The sequence below is a fragment of the Dysidea avara genome, chromosome 6 (genome assembly GCF_963678975.1).
Source record: "Dysidea avara chromosome 6, odDysAvar1.4, whole genome shotgun sequence".
Lineage (NCBI taxonomy): Eukaryota > Metazoa > Porifera > Demospongiae > Dictyoceratida > Dysideidae > Dysidea > Dysidea avara.
This window is the reverse complement of record NC_089277.1, coordinates 16,613,617-16,635,748: the sequence shown is the minus strand read 5'-3', so window position 1 is coordinate 16,635,748 and position 22,132 is coordinate 16,613,617. Positions and strand designations below refer to the sequence as shown.

General features: G+C 38.8%; 2 protein-coding genes across 2 annotated transcripts in view; one reads left to right on the top strand and one right to left on the bottom strand.

Annotated features, from left to right (window-relative positions):
* LOC136257385 (centrosomal protein of 162 kDa-like) overlaps nucleotides 1–22,132 on the top strand; it is a 108,048-nt gene that overhangs the window by 75,070 nt on the left and 10,846 nt on the right. The gene's annotated exons all lie outside the window — the stretch shown is intronic.
* Nucleotides 1,042–21,405, bottom strand: LOC136257390 (uncharacterized). Its single transcript, XM_066050574.1, has 8 exons — nucleotides 21,121–21,405; nucleotides 18,715–18,865; nucleotides 14,640–14,766; nucleotides 11,472–11,551; nucleotides 8,093–8,214; nucleotides 4,400–4,421; nucleotides 1,737–1,849; nucleotides 1,042–1,166 (listed from the first exon to the last, which is right to left on the bottom strand). Exons 2-7 carry the CDS (start codon nucleotides 18,726–18,728, stop codon nucleotides 1,780–1,782), a joined length of 435 nt encoding a protein of 144 aa, XP_065906646.1. The 5' UTR covers nucleotides 18,729–18,865; nucleotides 21,121–21,405; the 3' UTR covers nucleotides 1,042–1,166; nucleotides 1,737–1,779.

Genomic DNA, 22,132 nt, shown 5'->3' with positions numbered 1-22,132 from the left:
ATAATACATCCTGGTACCTTGGCAGTATTTATAACCAAGCCCAAAAGCACCTTCAGGACGACACAAAAAAAAATTCTTCCAATATGTAGCTACTTTAAAAAAAATTTATTCAATGGAATTTTCTACCAACTGACTATGTGGAAGTCAATAAACCAACCAATATTATAAACTCTGGAACAGGGCATAACTGCCATCAGACAAGTGTAACTCAATAACGGATAAGGCTACGGGCTTGATTTTTTTACCGCTCGACGTTGCTTTGTCCTGGAGGTGTGTCTTTTAGAATACTGCAGTACATAAAATGCACACATCATGGACTTACCTTTGTCCTCCTTTGCGTCCTACTTCATTTTTTTTTGCTGACAGCACAAGGTGTGGATTTGCAGTAGCGCAATGCATGGCTTCCCATTTGTAAATGGGAATCGTCTGTGTTTTAAATGGTGACTGGATTGATTGCAGAGGCACTTCTCCTACTGTTATTCATTTGTAGCACTGTGTAATGGGCTGAAAATAGCTGAAAGTGAAGCACAATGACCACTTCACTTTCAAGTCAATAATGCCTGGGGAGTGTGTTCAGACAAAACATTAACTCTGGTGCCATCCTTTTCTTTGATGCAGTATACGCGGGTTCACCAGCCTACAAAAAAGTAAACAAACAAATACAGTATATAAGGAAAAATTAGGAATTTTAAGGGATCATAGAAAAAAAGGAGGTCACCTTCACATAAACTAGTGAACATTTAATCCTGTCACCATACGTAGCACATACGTATACCAATGATTTGTGCAATAACGGATTTAGACTATGGCTTGTGCGGCTTTGGTCACGGCGGCTTATTGATGCTAAAAAAAAGTAATTCCATGACTAATACACCAGTACCTGTGACTAATATACCAGTACCCCATGACTACTACACCAGTACCCCGTGACTAATATACCAGTACCCCATGACTAATACACCAGTACCCTGTGACTAATATATCAATACCCCACCTCCTCTTCAGCACTTCTTACACCATCAACATCTGAACGTTTAATCTTCTTGAAGTCAGGCTATTAATTTCAAACAGTTTCTTCATAAAATCCTGGAGCAGGCTTCTTCTCAAATGGGATCTCTGCATTATAATCAATTTGTTGATTCCTTTTACGGTAATACTTCTTGACCCTGTAACAGAAAAAGACTAACTACCTCATTATAGTGACCATACTAAGTAAGTCCCAAATATAGCTAAAGTTTACTTCATGGACTCATTAATAAGACCACCTCATTAATAAGACCACCTCATTATAGTGACCATGTTAAGTAAGTCCCAAATATAGCTAAAGTGTACCTTATGACCTCATTAATAAGACCACCTCATTATAGTGACCATGTCAAGTAGGTCCCAAACATAGCTAAGGTGTACTTCAGGACCTCATTAATAAGACCACCTTATTATAGTGACCATGTCAAGTAGGTCCCAAACATAGCTAAGGTGTACTTCAGGACCTCATTAATAAGACCACCTCATTATAGTGACCATGTCAAGTAGGTCCCAAACATAGCTAAGGTGTACTTGTTAATGAAGATCACTTTATTAAGGTATTTATTGTTTAGTCCCATATGTATTTTGTTAGCAAAAATAATAGCACCATAATCCTAAAGCTCCTTTTCAAAGCTCATGCAGACCCACTGTCCCTGGTCTACCCATTATGGATGGAGTTTTAACATATACTATTTAAGATAATATCTTACAGAATTCCTGCTGCTCTTAATTCTCTAAGTTTTTGTAGAGAAGCTAATCTCCTTGCCTCTTCCATCTGTTCGGTTTAGCCTTCTTCCCTTGAGTGTTGGCCAGACAAGCTCTTTTTTATTATTATTTATTTATTAATGCTTTACAGATCAAATAACACAAGTACAGAACATTAGACAAATCAAAAAGGGAAATTACATGATCTGAGGATCAGCTAGCCACCAGTGCCAGCTGCCTTAAATTAATTAACTACTTAGCTACTTATTTACAACTAAACTTTACTTACGTACAGTACAACTACAAAATATTAAAGTTACATGAGTGGGGAAGCTTACTACAGTTCCTACAAGGACATAAAAAAATGCAAAGTACAATTACTGTTAGTGTCAAAAGTATTTGTAAAATGATTCCATAAAAAAACAATAAGTTTATGTTTGATAGTAGGGAGGGAAAGGGATAAGTCAATGATAGGTAATGCATTCCACAATCTAGGGATTCTGTAAAAATATGAATTTGCTGTAATGACATTGTCAGAATTTCTGTGGCATAACTTGCTGCTGGATGATCTGGTACGACTGTTGTTGAAGCAAGCATGGTCGGATATGTTGAAGCTACTAGTAGGGGAGTTCAAAGATTTTATTAGAAAAAGAACATCATGTAATTCTAACACATACATCAAAGGTAAAAGCTTCAGATGAAACAATCTTGATTTGTAATCCATAGTATAGTTATTCAATATAAATTTAGTTGCACGGCGCTGGACTTGCTCTAACAACAAAATGTCCTTCATAAGATGGGGTCGCCATAAGGCAGAACAATATAAAAGCTTGGATCTCACTAGAGTCAGATATAGTGTTTTTCTAGCTTGAATAGAGAAGGTGTTCTTAAAAGTTCGGCGGAGTAGGCCAAAGGACTTATAAGCCTTAGCCACTGTAGAATCAATATGACTGGCCCAAGACAAATTTTTGGAGAAAACTATTCCGAGGTCACGATGTTCTGTGACATTAGATAGTTGAACACCATTAATGAAATAGTTTGTGTCGTGTAATGTGACCTTGAAATGTAAAACGACACACTTCTTAATACTGAAAGAGAGATCATTATCAAGACTCCATCCATATAGGGAGTTTAAATCATTCTGAAGTTGGTTGGAGTCAGTGATACAATGGATTGCCTTGAAGCATTTGAGATCGTCAGCAAACTTAAAGATTGTGGAATTCTCAACTTTATCACACAGATCATTAACATATATTATGAACAGCAATGGTCCCAAGATGCTACCCTGAGGTACACCAGATTTAACAGGTAGAGAGCAAGATAAACTATTATTGACCAAAACACGTTGACTACGGTCAGACAAATAGGACCGTAGCCATGACCACACATCACCTGTGATGCCAACAGACCATAACTTCAACAACAGTTTAGTATGTGAAACACTGTCAAAAGCTTTGCTGAAGTCAAGGTAAATACTATCAGTTTGTTTCTTGTCAGAACATAGATCATCAAAATATAGTAACAACTGTTGCAAAGTAGATTTGTTTTTACAGAATCCAAATTGATGGCGTGATATGGAGTCTGAATAGAAATCAAGAAGTTTGTTATGTACTAGTCGTTCTAAAACTTTAGATACATTGCATAGTAATGAAATAGGCCGATAGTTTTTGACAGAAGATTTATTACCTGACTTATAAACAGGTATTATGTTGTGGCATTTCCAGTCACTGGGAATGACACCATTTGCCAAAGACAGAGAAAATAGATGATGTAGAGGTGCAGTCAATGAATCTGCACAGCTATTTAGGACTTTAGGTCCAATATTGTCTGGACCAACAACTTTAGAAGTCTGTAAAGATCTTAACTCTTCAAATATGTCTTGGGAACTGAGAGTAATATCAGGAATAGTACTGGATGGAATGGACACCTCTTCTAAATTTGGTAAAGGGGTGGCAGCATCAGTAAAAACGGAGTAGAAATATTGGTTAAACAGTTCAGCCTTATCCTTATCTGACACAGCTTTAACAGAATCGTTGACTAAAATTGAGGGAAGGGATCCAAAGTTGGTGATACTTTTGATATAATGAAAAAGTTTTGGGTTCTTAGATTGTGCGTAACTGTTAATCAGTTCTTTCTCATAAGTTTCCTTTGCATTATATAACTCTTGTTGGGTGAGCTCTTCAAGTTGGATCAAACGTTGTAGGGAGGCAAGAGTAAAATGACGACGTAATTTTTTACGAAGTGTACGGAGACATTTAAGATGATGTCTAATTGTTGGAGAAGACCAGTTGGGATACTGAGTGGGTTTTAGTTTGATTTTAGGAATGAACAAGTCCATGCCACTAAGTAATAGTTCCTTTAATATAGCCCAGGCACTGTTGACGTCAGTAGTATTGTAGTAAGCTGTTAAGTCACAAGTAGAAATGAACTGATTCAAACTGATGTAGTCACCTTTAGAATAATCGAACACATATCTTGCTGACTTATGGATGGTATGAGAAGAACTGTAAGAAAATGAAAATGTAATTGGGTAGTGATCAGATGAAATACCAAATGAATTGGAAGAATGGATAAAGAGATTACTAATGTCACTTTCGCAATTGGTGAAAATTAAGTCAAGTATATTACCACAAATGTGGGAAGGTTGATCCACAAGTTGGGATATCTTGCCTCAGCTAGCATCTCCTTCTCTGCAAGAGGGAATGATATTGCATTAATACATGTACAGTCAGAGTCATAACAGTTTTCAGTTGGTCAGTCAAAAAATAGTTGGTGACAAATCATGTTTGGCTGAACACAGTAAAATGCTGATTCATTCAGTATCTCAACTATACTGCTCAACAAGTCCAGGGTTGTAGTCTATAATGGACGTGTATTTTCTGTCCGTTTAACTAGTGAAGTAAACAGAAAATAACCTCTTTTAGCATGTGCAAAGTTCACATGCCAGACATGTGAGGTGTTACTTAAGTACCGTATTATAAAGTTGTATGTTTTGAACATGTGCTCACTTCTATGCTGCTATTAGTAAGTGTAGGTATTGAATTACCAATGATCCTATATTCACGATGTTTACTACTGAGGAAAAATAGGACACTCTTCTAATAGCCTTTAAAGGCATAAAGAAGAACCAGGAAGTGGGCAGCAAGAACCTTGCCGAAAAGCTAAAACTGTTTAAATCGGGAAGTAACTGCCATGAAGGAGAGCCTGGAGGATGCTACTGAACGCATGTTGCACAAGGTGAAGCACGACCAGCCCTACGAGTTCCACTAAAGGGTCATGAAATGCAGTTCTGGTTCAATAAATATATGTAGGACTATCTTACTGCGGCTGCAAAGCAACAAGATCTCACTAATGGGGAAGGACAAAGGGCCATAGAAAAAGCCAAAGAAGAGTTGGAAGAAGGTGTGTCAGCTTTAGTTATGCATCAAAAACATATCCACCAAGCCAACCAGTTGGAAAGCAGCTGGATAGTGGTTGTAGGTAATGATTTGGCATTGAGTGAGGAAGACCAGTGGCAGAAATCAAGAAAAGGAAGGCCAACATCAACTTTTAGAGGACTAGAAAAAGGCCAGAGCCAACAACCGTATGCAATTAACTTAGATGTTTATAGTTCCCCCTCCCCCAGTGCCCTGGCTACCACCACCTGGGAGGTGGCCAATACAGGTAGACCATTGGGACCTTGTTTCCAGTGTGGCCAGGTAGGTCATATTCAGGCTCACTGCCCAGCCAGTCGTTGGTATCCTTTACAATGTATGACAGTGGCCATGGTAGTGGTACGTAATAATGTATGAATGGGTGGTAATAGCACGGTATATGTTTGTGGTACTGATGAGACTGCAATTACCAATAATTGCAATTTAGTATAATTATGAAGGTGGTATTTAACAATGACCCATCTTACAGTAGGATGATGACAGGTTAAGACACAAGTCAACCTGCAGGTACCCAGGACCTGAGACACAGGGATACCCCAAAAGGGTTGCTTTAGAAAATCACCCAACAAATCTCCACACAATTTTGGGGGTTCCAACGGTTTTGAAAATACAATCCTTTGGCCTGGCTACAGCCTGTCTGTTATGCATTCACTAAACTTTTAAGGCCCCTTGTTAAGTGATGGTGAAACCAGGGACTCCAGGCCCTTCTGTACCTTGATGATGGAATTGTTGCTGTGTCAGGCAAGGAAATGGATAAACAAGCAAGTGCTCGACCTGTATGTACAAGTTGGATCCTGAAAAAGAGCTAAAAATTATAATGAATTTTTTCTCAAGAAAATTAACATTTCAGCCAACCAGATAATAAGTGGTGACAGCAAAGGTGTCAACAACAGACTTGCACAGTTTGGCTCCATCACAATCTGGGAAAGGGCTATAATGGATGGTGTAGTTTTATGGTTTCCCCATAGGAAATGTATGGTGAAAATTTTATAACTATTATGTCAGACATTTGAACACAAAGGTTTTGAAATAATTTTAGCGGGTCAAGCAGTGCTACAAATGAGCCAAATTTCAAGATCGTGTGTAATTGCATCATCCATGAGTTACTAAATGTTTTTGAGGATCTAGCTCAACGTGTAGAGGCACAATAAATGCTCGTGGAACCCATGATTTGGCAACTGACCGAATTTCAATGCCACAGGAAAAGATCACAGTTCTAAAAGAACAGGTAGCAATATTAAAGATAAAAAACTAGCTTGTATCATTAGCAAAATATCTCAATGCATGTCCTTGGCCTGTTTTTCACTTGATGCCCCATAGTACGTATGCCCTGCTTAAACAGCCATTTTATTGGTGTCAGTAATTGTACATATAGGCAAGTTCAGCACCGGGGTATGTATTAATGGTACAGCTTCATGAATTAATATTGTCCTAAAAAGAGAAAGAAAAACTGTTAATTGACCTTTGCTATCACGCTAAACTAGCACAACAGATGAAATTTCACCGATAGTGTTTTACTAGGTTAACATACTGCAGTCCAGAACCTCCACCACCACTAAGTACCTCGGAGGCTATAGGAGATAAATGTCCCAACACAGGAATTTCACGGTTTATTTACAGCACCTGGTTGACACCAAAGGATCCAATCCGCAGTGGAAGAGTCATGGCATGGGCTTACTCAATGGCAAGGATCCCATCTCTCATGAGATTACTTGCTAAACCAAAGCCCCATTTACAGTAGACATGCTAACAGCTATTGTGCAGGAGGCCTCAAAGAAGAAATTCCTCAAGGGTATTTGTTTAGCAGCTATATGCTTGCTGGCTTTAGCTGGATTCTTCAGATACAATGTGATAACGGACATCAAGGATTATGATATCAGGATTTCATGGTAATTCAAGTACTGCAGAGTACAACAGATCAGCTGCCACAGGACAATAAAGTGGTAATAACAAGGTCTGCATCTCTCACCTGTTCTGTGGTGATGCTAGAGTACTACATTAAAAAAGCCAACACTGACATGAGTAGTGAACTATTTCTCTTCAAACTAATAGTCAATACCAACAACCCAAGGCTCAGGCAGATCTCAATGAGCTAAGCTGAACAACCTTGGCTTCCAAGCAACAGAGTTCAGCCCACACAGTCTCAGAGCTGGGGGTGCTATGCAAGCAGCAGAAGTGAGAGTACCAAACCATGTATTAAAATTACATGGCAGATGGAAACACAAATAGTCATGTGCAAGACTCATTGAAGACCCAGATACTGGTTACTGAACAATTGAGTCTGTGAGAACAAGGACTGAGGATAGCCTTGTGTTAGTAGCTATTTACTGTACTGTATTTTAACTAATCACAACCCCACACTTTGTGACCATAACAGTGTTTAGTAACAATAAAAATGGTAATGTAACCCAATATGGTGATGTATGTTGGGAGGGATGAGGTAGTTGAGTGTAAGGAAGAAGCAACTAAAGTATACACATTCTCTCTATATAATACTGGCCAGAAAATATGAATATTGGTCATGTAACACTCAAACCTCCAATTTTGGTACATTTTAAGTTTGTACCTCAAAATAGCTCAGCATTTCTATGGGAGCACAATAGCCGGATTTCAAGAATCTTAATTTTATTCTGTCAAATGTGAAGTGTGTGCAACACCACTACAATGTCACCAATTATTGAGAGTCAATAATAGTGAACGTGCTCTTGTTACCCTTAGGGAACATACAGCTATGACCATTCATTATAGTATCGTGATACAGTATCGTATTGAATGGTTTATTGATGGTGATACATGATACACAAAATGCACTGTAGGGGTATATGCTCACTATAGTGACTACAAAGTGCAACATACAGGTCAATTTAAACTGGCTGGTTAAAACAGTTGACCTCATTACAAAATGACTAGAGGTACAAGTTACTCACCATCTTCATCCATATCAATAGGGTCAGGTCTGGCTGGTTTGTTAATTGTGGTCATTTCTCCTGGACAAAGTTTCCTGGGATCATCAATCTCTGAGTCCCCTTCCTTCTGCTGTGCTTTATCCCTGAATACACAAAAGTACAAGGTTAAACAGTTTATGCTTGAAAGGTGTCTATGACAATCATGACAATATTGCACCATATATGGACCTATGATATGCATTACAGGTTTGGAGTTTCAGGAGAACAAGTAACCTACCTACCTGGCTGTGTGCAGTGCTGGAGAATTTTATCCTGTACCTTCCCATTTCTTCCTTTCATAATACCAAACAATGGCTAGTTAGTGACAAGGAATACAGTTACGGTTACACATCAGATAATTTCTGATAACTAGGCAGATGCTAGCAGCATCGTGGGGTGAGCCTGAAGGGAATAAGTGTTTTATATTATTGTCTTTGTGGTTGTATAGCTTGTAAATATCTCATGTACCTCTAGCATTTACTTTTTAAAAAATTAGAAGCTATGGCTAGGTAATATGTTGTGGGTAATTCATTTATTCACGATTACTATAGAATAACCACCGAGCCTGTGAAGCTCCTCAAGCTACAATTCCAACTTCGATTCTGATAACTCCATATCGCCCTGATATTGTTGTGTACAATTTGCAAGTCTATTCTGTTGCTACATTGGAATTGACCTATCCACTAGACTCTGCCCATCATATGGAATCAGCACGGAATAGAAAGCAATCGAAAGTTGAATATTTACAATTATTGGCAGAATTTGACAGATTAAGTATCTCCAGTTATTATGAAACTATCGAAATTTCAGCACTTGGCCATTACCAACCAGCCTCCATTGGAAACTACCTGAACTTCATCAAATTTTCCAACCCTACCATAACTATCCCCAAATCTACTGTAAGGAAATGTTTAGATGATGCTGCCTACCAAAGTATTCTAGCCTCTGAGAGGATATTTTTGGCTAGGAATAATAAAGAGTGGCTGGATGTGACTAGTATTAGCTAATTTACATAGCTTCTTTTTATTTTATTTTTATATTCACACCCTTGCCATGCCCACGCAGGTTCTTCCATAGGACCATACACGTGGTCGCATGTGACCAAGGACTATCACACTTTCTGTAATTTATGTACTTTCGTCACTTCATAATTGATGGTTTTCTCTCTTACAGGTAATGTCTTGGGTAATGCTGCTTGGAGTATATATAGGTCATAATTGAATGTTGGTCTTATTATCTAGCCATTCATGCTAATGGAAGATAAGCACATTATATAAAAGTACAGGGTTGAAATGTGGTTTGAGCACCAGTAGGGAAAAGGACAGGAAAAGTACAGGTAATGTACCGTTCAATTGGAATTCATTTAAGGGATTTTCTCCTCTGACTGGCCATGTTACTGTAGTTGATTGCAATGAATGTCTGATATTTTGCTCCTCAGTCATGGTCCGAGGAATGGTTGGAACAAAAGTTCTACATACGTATATCTGGGTTGTTGTGATCTTCTGTTATGTTTGTAGGCGAATCAGGTTGCTTTACATGTGTAGGTCAGATGGCACGGATACTGTAGGTACATTTGTAAGATGATCATTTTCAGGTAAAGCTGATATATTATCATGATTGACTGTAATATTACTGAAGTATACATTATTTGCTACCAACCACTGCAAGGCAGTCAGTATCTTTGATTGTCGCACACATATAACTGGTGAAATTAACATTTGTTCTACTTTTGACAATCCCTACAAAAGGAAGTGTTAAATGATTATTAGACATCATGTGTGTGAGGAACATAACTTACAATAAGTTCTGGACCAGGATCCATATTATTAGCAGCAGAAAATAGCTTTGGGACGTGGCTATCATTGTGACAACGCCTACAGGTACTTATGTCAATTATTGAAATGTTTGGGAATTTTTCAAGACATATTGAACAGTGCCAATTCAGCATGGAATTCTGTAATCTTGGCAATGACTGAAGGGTCACTAATGTCAACTGGCACATGACGTTGGACATGTTGTGATTGGTCCACATTCACAACAGTATTTGTTACTATACCAACATTTGAAGCACTATCAATATAAAAAAATTATGATAATGAGTCACAATAGTTATTGTGATATGCACATATAAACCATCTGCAAGAATGTGGTAGTGAATTTAGACCATAATCAGTTGTATTTTTTATCAGTTGTATAGGATTCAGTTTAATATTTTATGAACAGCAACTACTAATCTATTATACTCAAATATTTTTGTGAGTTTTACAAATTTATATATAACAAACGTACTAATCCTGCCTTCTCTGCTGTATGATTGTGTCCCTTTACTCTTGTGTAAATTTAGCACGTCTTCAATTCTCTGATATTGTTCTCCTTCGTCTTTCTTCTGCTACCTGTGAAGTTTCTCGATCTCTTCTCAATCTATACTGCTCTCTTCTCTAAGGCGTTCTTCCCTATCCATCATGGACAACGAAGTTTATTTCATGGTTGACAACATGTGCTGTGGCGTGGTAGATGAGACAAACAGTGCTGTAATCTACGCCGTTTATTTTTCCGTGACATGGTCGATGACACGAGCATATAAGTACTGTAATCTACGCCGTTTATTTTTCCGTGACATGGTCGATGACACGAGCATATATGGAAGTGCTGTAATCTTTGCCGTTTACTTTACCGTGGCTTGGAGTATAGTGGGCATTAATTCGATAAGTTTTCCGATTTCTTTTGTAATTGTTTGCGCAAGGTTGATGACACGAATTTACGTGGGTGACTCGCTAGTGTGGGGCTCGCTCAGGCTCACCCCAATCATTAGCAAATGTCTGACCAAGTATGAATTTGTGTGGATAGCAAATACAGTACATTACTTTATTAATGCTTTACAGCACAAGTGCTGAAGGTCTGTAGGACACCTGGTACTACAGCCTGCTCAAAGACTTTAGCTACAGAAGATGTGTTTGAAAAGTTGGAGAAAGGAGAAAAAATCCATTACATTACATACACTAGCTATCAAACACACAAATGTGCTGCTATATCATACAGGCTACACAGTGTTATCTGATTAACACAGGTTTGTAGTAAAGGAGAAAGATATATGTACAGCAGTCAAACCTTTAACAATGTTTTCAGGTTAACTACTACAGAAACAGCCTATAGGAAAGCCTTTACATTTCAACAGAGTATCAGACTATTAGTCACTATTACAAACAAACACAAAGTAATGGATTACAGAGAGGTTTGCTCTCCACTCTCTTGACAAAACAATGTATTCAGTTCACAAGAGTGTAGAACCACCATAGAAATAAAACAAACACAGGATAATTTACAAGTATAACAAGTCTACAGACATGCACACAGTACATACTTGTTCATTTGCATCACTGCTACAGGCAAATCAGATTCTTTCCTTTTCTTCTGCTCCAACTTGTCTTTGTGATGTTCTTTCTAAAGTGTACAGATGACAGTACAATAAACAAGTTTCTATTAGCACCCAATAACTAACATACATAGTACACTATAGTCTGATGCCACCCACCCCTTCACAAAGAGTTGGCAACACAATGCTTTTGTTTGAATTGAGGACAACTATCTGATGTAACAAGAAGTTACATGTACTGTCTAATTGAATTCCTTTTGAAATGATTTATGGCCCATGTATATAGTGAACAATTTTTTCTTCACACTAATAGTCTATGCCAAGACCCCAAGGTTCAGGGAGACCTTACTCTAGATTCAGTTAGCTAAGCTGAACAACCTGGGCTTCCAAGCAACACAGTTCAGCACACACACTCTCAGGGCTGGGGATGCTATGAGAACAGCAGAAGTGAGAGTACCACACCATGTATTAAAATGATATGTCAGATCGATGGAGACCTGAAAACACAAAGAATGGTCATGTGCAAGACTCACTGAAGACCCGGATACTGGCTACTGAACAACTGAGTCTGTGAGAACAAGGACTGAGGGTAGCTTTGTGTTAGTAGCTATTTACTGTACTGTATTTTAAATCATCACAACTCCACTCTTTGTGACTGTAACAGTGAAAATGGTAATGCAAGCCAAATATGGTGATGTATGTTGGGAGGGATGAGGTACTTGCAGAGAGGATTATAACTAGTCTTCGTTGATCTGACATTATGTCAGATCAAAGTCAAAGTTGATCTGACATGATCTGACATTGTATGGCAATGCTTAGCAGTATGTGTAAGCATGCCAAGTTGGGATATACCCCTGAAAAATTTTTGGATTTTCAAAGCTTGGATGTGAGTATTTTGACACCCAACACTCCTTCAGCAGCCATGCACTGTTATATTGTTAAACCACATACATACAGGTTTTTGCAATTGAATTCGTCGCCTTTGCAATTGAATTCATCCCGTTTGCAATTGAATTCGTCGGTTTTGCAATTGAATTCGTCCCGTTTGCAATTGAATTCGTCGGTTTTGCAATTGAATTCGTCGCTTTTGCAATTGAATTCGTCCCGTTTGCAATTGAATTCGTCGGTTTTGCAATTGAATTCGTCGCCTTTGCAATTGAATTCATCCCGTTTGCAATTGAATTCGTCGGTTTTGCAATTGAATTCGTCCCGTTTGCAATTGAATTCGTCGGTTTTGCAATTGAATTCGTCGCTTTTGCAATTGAATTCGTCCCGTTTGCAATTGAATTCGTCGGTTTTGCAATTGAATTCGTCGCCTTTGCAATTGAATTCGTCCCGTTTGCAATTGAATTCGTCGGTTTTGCAATTGAATTCGTCCCGTTTGCAATTGAATTCGTCGGTTTTGCAATTGAATTCGTCGCTTTTGCAATTGAATTCGTCCCGTTTGCAATTGAATTCGTCGGTTTTGCAATTGAATTCGTCGCCTTTGCAATTGAATTCGTCCCATTTGCAATTGAATTCGTCGGTTTTGCAATTGAATTCGTCCCGTTTGCAATTGAATTCGTCGGTTTTGCAATTGAATTCGTCGCTTTTGCAATTGAATTCGTCCCGTTTGCAATTGAATTCGTCGGTTTTGCAATTGAATTCGTCGCTTTTGCAGTTGAATTAGTCGGTTTTGCAATAGAATTCGTCGCGTTTGCATTACAATTCGTCACAAACAAAACGGCTTCAAGAAACCAACCCATTCATTAAGAGATGAACTATTTATGCCTTGGAGAGTTACATTTGAGACACTAGAAGGTAATTGAAGCTGGTAGTACGCGAAGTTGATAGCTGTCTGACAAGTTAATTAGCTTGCTCGCGAGTGACCACACCCATCGCGAATGGCGCAGTAGAGTTTGGAATGTTGTTGGAGAGGCTGTAGAGGAAGAATTATTGCCTTATAAAGAGTTGTTTACTACTGTTGTACTTGAACAAGTTCTTGTAGCAGCTGCTACATCATGTTTTCATGTTTGCTCCAGCTGCCATTCTTGTTATGGACGAATTTAACTGCAAAAGCGACGAATTCAATTGCAAAAGCGACGAATTCAATTGCAAACGGGACGAATTCAATTGCAAAAGCGACGAATTTAATTGCAAACGGGACGAATTCAATTGCAAACGGGACGAATTCAATTGCAAAAGCGACGAACTCAATTGCAAACGGGACGAATTCAATTGCAAAGTCGCCGAATTCAATTGCAAAAACCTGTAATAAATCTGTAATAATAACACTACAATGATTTGATATGAAATTATCCAATGTGATGTTTTAACTGCAGGACATTTAAAACCCCTTTAGAAACACTAAAATCATCTGTGAGCATGTGGTAGAATGGTGCAGACCGTACTTCATTGAAAGGTGCAGGTTCTTTTTATTTTTATTTATTTATTTATTAATGCTTTACAGCACAAGTGCTGAAGGTCTGTAGGACACCTGGTCCTACAGCCTGCTCAAAGTTCGATTCCCTAAGTCAGACAACTTTTTTTCCTGCTTTTTAAACCTTTTAGGTACACCTTTTTTAAAGCTGTCGACTGCTCTATTAGAGTCGCTGACTGTTCTATTAGAGTATATTGATCTTTTCTAGCGGAAATCGGTCGGCCATCCTTGACCAGTTCAGTACATAATTGGGCGGTCTTCGAGCCAGTTGGTCGGTAAATGTCCGATGACCGACCATTATAATCCACTCTGCTGTGTTCAGATGACGTATGTTGGGAGGGATGAGGTATTTGAGTGCAAGGAAGGAGCAACTAAAGTGTAAGTATTCTCTCTATATAATACTGGCCAGAAAATATGAATAGTGGTACCACTCAAGCCTCCAATTTTGGTATACTTTGAAGTTTGTACTTTGAAGTAGTTCAGTATATTTTTTAATGAGAGCACAACAGCCGCCTTTCAAGGATTATATTCTGTCATATATGAAAGTGTGCAACACCACTACAATGTCACCAATTATAGTATCTACTAATACAGTGAATGCTCTCTTTATTCTGGTCACCCTTAGGGAACATATCCCCACTATAGTGACTACAAAGTGTAACATACAGATCAATTTAAACTGGCTGGTTAAAACAGTTGACCACATTACAAAATGATTAGAGGTACAAGTTACTCACCATCTTCATCCATATCAATAGGTCAGGTCTGGCTGGTTTGGTTTCAGGGTTGGGGTCAATTTCTCCTGGACAAAGTTTCCTTGAATCATCAATCTCTGAGTTCCCTTCCTTCTGCTGTGCTTTATCCCTGAATACACAAAAGTACAAGGTTAAACAGTTTATACTTGGAAGGTCGGACATTGGACAATTTCTGACCATCACTAGCAAATGTCTTATCAAGTATGACTTTGTGCGGATAGCAAATACAGTACATTACATACACCCATATAAAAGGTTTAGCCTGTTACAGGTATGCTATTGGTATAACTTAGTCGTTTACAGGATTGAGGTTCACAAAGACTTGTTACATGATTGGTGCAGGTCTAGCTGCTTTTATTGCTACAAAATTGTAATCAAGAATGTTGCATTCCTGTGAATTTATTGTAGGCCTAATTATATTTCAGAAGGTTCAGTCTCACATATCAATGGTGTTAGGCCTGGTTTCCTAGAGTTACAGCTAGTTAGTCGTTAAAATATTAGGATACGAAGCACGTGCGCTGCTGCACATGCGTGAAGCATCCATATAAAATTTGCCACTCTTTCACACCTTTGGCCTTTTTTCTAGCTTGCTAGTGTAGTCGTTTGTGTTTCTTGTCAATGTTATTGATTAATCATTATGATGTCTGGAGACAGCTCTAGCCAACTTAAGCTTGCTATTATCCAAGATGCTCTACTGAGGATGGAAGCGCACTTGCCCTCAGGGGGCACAGCTTCCTAGGGAACAACAGATACCTGGCAGAGCACAAAGTGCCACCAATTCACCGGTAACAGGTGTCGATGACAATGTGGTTACAAGGCGGTCCTGGGAGGACCAGATAGAACTTGATGATGAATGGGACGCCAACTCAGTTAATACAAAGGCGGATCGCCCAAAGGGTGAAAAGCTTCGCCTAACTAAAGTTGAAAAAGAAACAGGGGACTTCCTCCATGAGGCATTCAATTAGGGATGCACCGATTTTAGTATTGGTATCGGACCGATACTGCTATTTTCATGAAGTATTGGAATCGGCTATTATATTGTTGCAGATATCAATTCTTATCGCGTGCAAGAATAACATAATGTTCATCTGTACTTGCTTATTTTACTAACACAGTGGACGTCTAAAAGCATCAAGTATAGCACTAATAACTCTCAGCAAAATTACTGATCTATGCTGAAACCTATGTGTGAAAATGCTTTACTGAAAAAGATCGATATACTCTAATAGAACAGTCAATAACTCTAATAGAGCAATCAGGTAGAAGTAACTGTTTCAGTAATAGAATATTTTGTGATTTTGTAAGCACCATTATGATATTATCTACACTTCTCCAGACAATACTGGAATATCCTCTGGTTTGCATTTTAGTGACTTATTTATTTGTGAATCTTGATTGGCTACTTCATTATATTCATTATAAACATGAACTATACTGAAAACGTGTACAAGAATACCATGAAATGCACTATATAATAAATGTGTGTACTATGAAGTAGCTACTTTAAGGTACTTGGTATTGGTACTTGTACTTGCAGATACTTCCCAGTTGAGTACTTGGTATTAGAAGCATTGGTAAAAAGTGGAATCGGTGCAGCCCCACATTCAATACACTGGATAATGAAGATTGCAAAGATATCCAGTGGAAATTTATTGTACCAGATACATCGTTTCCTACTCCGCCTTGCCTTGATAAAGTCATGGCTGCAGAGTGTTCAAAGAGTACAAAATCCACAGACCACACACTCTCCAGGATTCAAGAGCTCTACTTAGAGATTTCCATTGAAGATGTGGAGGTTGCACTGAAGGCTACACTAACCCTCATGAAGAATGCCACTTCCCATTGTAACGCAGAGAGAAGGACTTGAAGACTTAGGTCAAGACTTGGAGCTCTAATCATCAGCTACTACTACCCTATTTGGGCCATCTTTTCCTGAAAAGGCAGTGGAACACCTCAAGCAACTTCACACTCTCAGGCAGGGTTGAGGTACCCCCAAAACTACTCAGGTATTTCTAAACCTCGTCAGCGCTATTCCAGTACACAGAGGAAGACTGAGTCAAAGACTAGAGTCATTTTAGCAGATTCAACAGAGGCTTCAGCCAACATTGTGTCTCTGTCTCCCACGGTGCCTGGTAGGCAGAATTCTGTTTTGTTGGCCAGCCTGGAAGGGTCATCCCGGGTATCCAGTTCTTCTAGGGATGCTGCATGATTTCACAAGACATCTTATGTGTATCTATACTTTGTCTCCAATGGACTTGCAGTGAAAGCATAGTTAAAGGGTTTTCTCCTTTCATCGTGGATAGACAAACATCTCAATCATAAGTTCAAAAAAATGGCTGAGCTAGTGTACTGAACAGCACCAAATTTTAGCTTATTTTCACCCTCAGGAGTTATCATAAAATTCCCTGGATGGTTAGTAATCTGTAGTATACTTGACAAAATGGCTGGGCAGGCTGGAAGAAACCCAAGTGGCAGCCATGAGCCTATCATAGGACACTTGCTTCTCACCACCTGGAATTTCCAGATGGTTCTCAGTACTATACATTAGTATAGTAACAGTGTCATGTTTGCTAACTTTATAGTAGACATTGTCATTTGCCTATGTTATAAAGTATTATTCAATCTCTAGATACGTGTTCAGACAGACAAACCGGAGGGTGTAATTTTCATACAGATACACTACAGGGTATTGGTGCATAGTATCTTTTTTGCAAGTTTTTTGATGGTTGATTATCTTTACACAGTGGGACAATTCATCAGTATCCTCAGGCTATAATCCCATTCAGGGAGGATATATCCAACTGTTGTCACCGATGATCTATCTGCATAACCCAGGCCAGCAACTGGAATTTTGTACAATAGTTAATGGTGATTCTCAAACTGTATGGTATAGATGTTTTTTGCTTCTTTTATAGTGCATTCTACTAGAGGACTTTGTCTGTGACTGCTGGTTGTGGATTTTAGCATCAATTCTGTTGGCTTTCTAGAAACACTTGTCTGGAACACAGAATCCAGTGTTCAGAAAGTTTTCATTACTGGCCTATGTAGTCCAACTCATGATCATGCTGTGCTGCCCTGCGTAATACACATTCCACAAGAGGTGTTGACCCTGGGATTACTACTGTTGACATATTGAAAACAGCTGTCTGGATTAAAGAGTATTTTCAGAAAATTCTATCGTTCCAGCATATGGTTGAGCTCTGTTATCCCACAGGAGCAGTAAGAACTAATCACGTGTAGTAATTATTGTTGTGTTTAATCATTGTGGTTTAATGTGCTATATATATTGTAGCATAGTATCATGCTCAACTCCACCTTCCTAATACAGTAGGTTGGTTGTGAGCTACGAACAATACCATTGATATGTGAGACTGAGCCTTCTGAAATATAATTCCCAAATGGCTCAGACCACACAGTGATCGTATACTATTTGGGATTATATGAAGAAAGTGAAGTTGAGCATATCAATGGTCCCACCCACCTATTCCCTACATTTCTCATGCATTTGGCTTAATATCAAAAGGCCAAAGGTGTGAAAGCATGGCAAATTTTATATGGATGCTTTGCGCATGCACAGCAGCACACGTGCTTCGTATCCTAATATTTTAACGACTAACTAGCTGTAACTCTAGGAAACCAGGCCTACACCATTGATATGTGAGACTTCACCTTCTTCATATAATCCCAAATTGCATGCAATCATTGCATGATCTGAGCCATTTGGAAATTATTATCACCCACATGACTGTTTTATTTTGAATTCTGTGACCCTATACCTGTAGCATACCTGTCACATGACTGTTTTCATTCACATCAAAGCATTTATCATGATAATCAACATTATCATGATATGATATGTCCATTAGAAAAATCATGCTATATTCATATGTACAAGTTTTGCTATGTCTTTCTGATGTTCTTTCTAATTAGCACCCAATAACTAACATACATAGTACACTATAATACTCTAGTACCCTGTGACTAATACACCAGTACCCCATGACTAATACACCAGTACCCTGTGACTAATATATCAGTACCCCACATACAAATTCACCTCCTCTTCAGCATTTCCTCTTACACCATCCACATCTAAACGTTTCATCTTCTTAAAGTCAGGCTCTCATTTCAACAGTTTCTTCAGAGGTTTCATAAACTCTAAAATGGGACCTCTACATTATAATCAATTTGTTGATTAGTTCTTGAGCCTGTAACAGAAAAGGATCACCTCATTATAGTGATTATGTCAAGTAGGTCCCAAACATAACTAAGGTGTACTTCACGACCTCATTAATACGACCACCTCATTCTCATTACAGTGATCATATCAAGCGACTCCCAAATATAGCTCATAGTGTAGTGACTATGCTAAGTAGGTCCCAAACATATAGTCATAGATAGTACATTCTTCATACCTGGCATTGGTGTCCAACCAATTAACAGTGTATGCCATGTTGCAGAGCAATAGCCGGATTTAGTTATAAATGGCGAAGATGACTGCAGCTTTCAACAATCTCAAGTACACTTGTAAGAAAAGGAACCAGACAGATGTGTTGTTTCCATGACATAAAGGAAGCCACATCATTGCCTTTTCTCTCAGGCTGACCATATAACTCAAGCCATAGAGAGTATATTCTTTGTAATATCCATGAACTGGCTTGTAGATAGCCAGACTACCCAGCTACTGTTGTTGAAACAACTAACATTATTCACACTTTAAAAGCATTAACTTGTCAAAACTCTGGTTAGCTCACCAGTAATGGTACCAGCTTGATTACTACTGCTATATGGAACATTCTCTGACTAGCCACACAATCTCCTTGCTCACTACAATAACTACACACAACAGACCATCAAAATTTGGTATAGGCATCGGGTAAGCACTACTCTACAATAGTACACTTAGAATTTTTGCAATTCGGTCTTGATGCAGTTAATGTTGTAGTCCACAGGTGTGTGTTTTCAGTAAGAAAGAAAACGTAGAATTGCTTTATAAGGAGAGAAATGGTTGGAATTGAAATGGCTTAGCGCTAGGTTTTTCATTGGCCAAGGTATTTTAAAAATCACCTTGAAACTTCAGAGTTATATGGACATAAAATGAAGGTGTGTTATATCATGAAACTGTGTACACTAAACAAAAACATCATAGACTATCACAACAGCTTTTCAGATGTAAATTAAGTTGCATACGTACTAGCAAAGATTTGGCCATCCTAAAACAGCTCATTAAGCATGTGGGTTGAAACAAATTGTACGGCTGAATTGGATTGGTTCAGTAACAGGTCTTTAACATTAATCAATGACCCACAAAAGGTTGTAGATAAGCTGACAAAAATTCTATTGGAGATTTACCAGACCAGTTTGACCATAGATAATATACCCCCATGGATTGGAAACTGCGCCGCATGCCCATAGACTTTGTACAAGAATGAGTGTCCTTAGGCTGGTTTCGCGCCTCAACAAATTTAATCCTATTACAGTAGAACGGTGGCATTAACGACTTTACTTTGTTATGAGAATGACTTGTGGTGTTATGATAATTGTTTTGGTTAGTTTGACCACTTTGCGTCACTTTTGGTCAGAAGGCTTACAATGGTGGACTACAGTACATGCTTTGTTGGAAGCACATTCTTGGTTAAACTAAGTGCTGTATGTAGAAAAAGAAAGTACCACAAGGTTAACCATGATATAAAGAATTGCCTCGGCTAAATAATACACCTTCCCATAGCTTCTTTGGCAGGTTTTTGGGATGGTATTTTTTGGCAAAACTGGAAGCACATTCTCTCTATGATTCTAAACAGTATCGGTACACAATTTATACCGTAAGTTCTCTAAAAATTCGGCCCCTCTATTTATTCGGCACCCGTATTCTAACAGTGAAATAATTTCCTAATAAAAAAATTCGGCACGTTTGCTATTTTTGCAATGGATGCTGATAGTGACGAGAACGTCAGAGTTGCCTAGCCTTAATATCGATGATACCAATTATACTGTGACGAGTGGTTGATCAACTAAAATTAGTGGTGATTACTATCTAATTATAGGCCGAAATTCGATGAGACGAAAATTATTGATTTAAAAATATGCCGAATTTTTAGAGGACTTACAGTACTACGAAGTCATCAAATAATGCTCCATGGTATGGTCTGAGTGCGAAGGACGTAGCATACAGGGTTTTGGTGTTTTCCTTGATTGCGTCCAAACCATCTGATCTTGCATTTTCGCTTCACCGTTCGCACAATAAAGAGCCAATTTACCTCGAAACTCGCTGTTGGCTTCCAAAACATCTTGAGAAAGAACCCTTTACCAGTGGTGAGTCTTATTTTGCCCAGAGAAACTTGTCTTGTTATTGAAGGGGCGCAAAACCAGCCTGTAACCAGTGGCACTTATTAGTTTCCAATTCAGGGGGAATATTATCTATGGTTTGACAATGCATGTACACATGGAGCTAGGTATGACTCACTAAGGCTCTTGTGCCAAAATATTGAGTGGTCGACCGTGGTATGGTTGCTGGCCTCCTGACCTGGAGTTGCGATGAGGAGGATGAGTAGAATTATCCAATTCGTTCTAGCCTACTTGATCACGTGCCAGTGGCGATGATAGTGGCCTGGGTAAGACAGATGATGACCTCTTGGACGGGCAGCCATCAGCAACATGTAACGAGCTTGGCGACTTCAGTATCTACAATCGGTAGCACCTCAACACGCGGTAAAATTTCAGTGGCCAAGCCAGTGGCATGCTCTCTCGCGCATGCGCTTGCCACCTAGAGTCTACTTCTGTTTATGGCGCACAGTGCAGCCAGGTCTTCGTCTGGTTTACTTTATTATGAGTGTTGCCAGTGTAGGAACGGTAGATGGTCGTGGAGCAACAGCTTTGCAAAAAAATTGAACCTTGCAACAATACGACCTCAAACCACTGATAAAAAGTTGACAAAGGAGAGAGCTGCAGATGCTGCTAGAATCAACAACTTTTGTGAAGAGAAGGTATATGTCACGGGCGGATCGAGGAGCTGGCAAGGGGAGGGGCACAAACAGGCTAAGTTGTAGGTGGTTGAGGAGAGCCAGATTCTCTTGTAAGTTGCTGCATTTTGAAGCAGCAAATAATCACCTCTTAGTAGTGTCTCACAGTTGATTTTTACCATTCTGGCCTTTTTGGATGGTTGTGAAGTCTTAAAAGCTATTTAAAAGGCTCTGAATATCTTTTTAATAGCAATACGATAATTACTTTTAGAGGCGCTTAGTACGCACGAAGGTGCTGGGTGACAATTTTACAGCTAATTTGACTGGTTCGCTTTGGTTTCAGGTGAATTTGTAATAAATGCTAGTAAAATGTACATATTTTTATGAGTTAACAAACTGATCTTGGCCTGACAACGTTTAGTAGCTATTTTAATCAGAAGCATGGCTCAAGTGGCATGGCTCCTCCACAAGGTGGGGGGGGGGAACTTGCCCCAAATGCCCCATGCTGGATCCGCC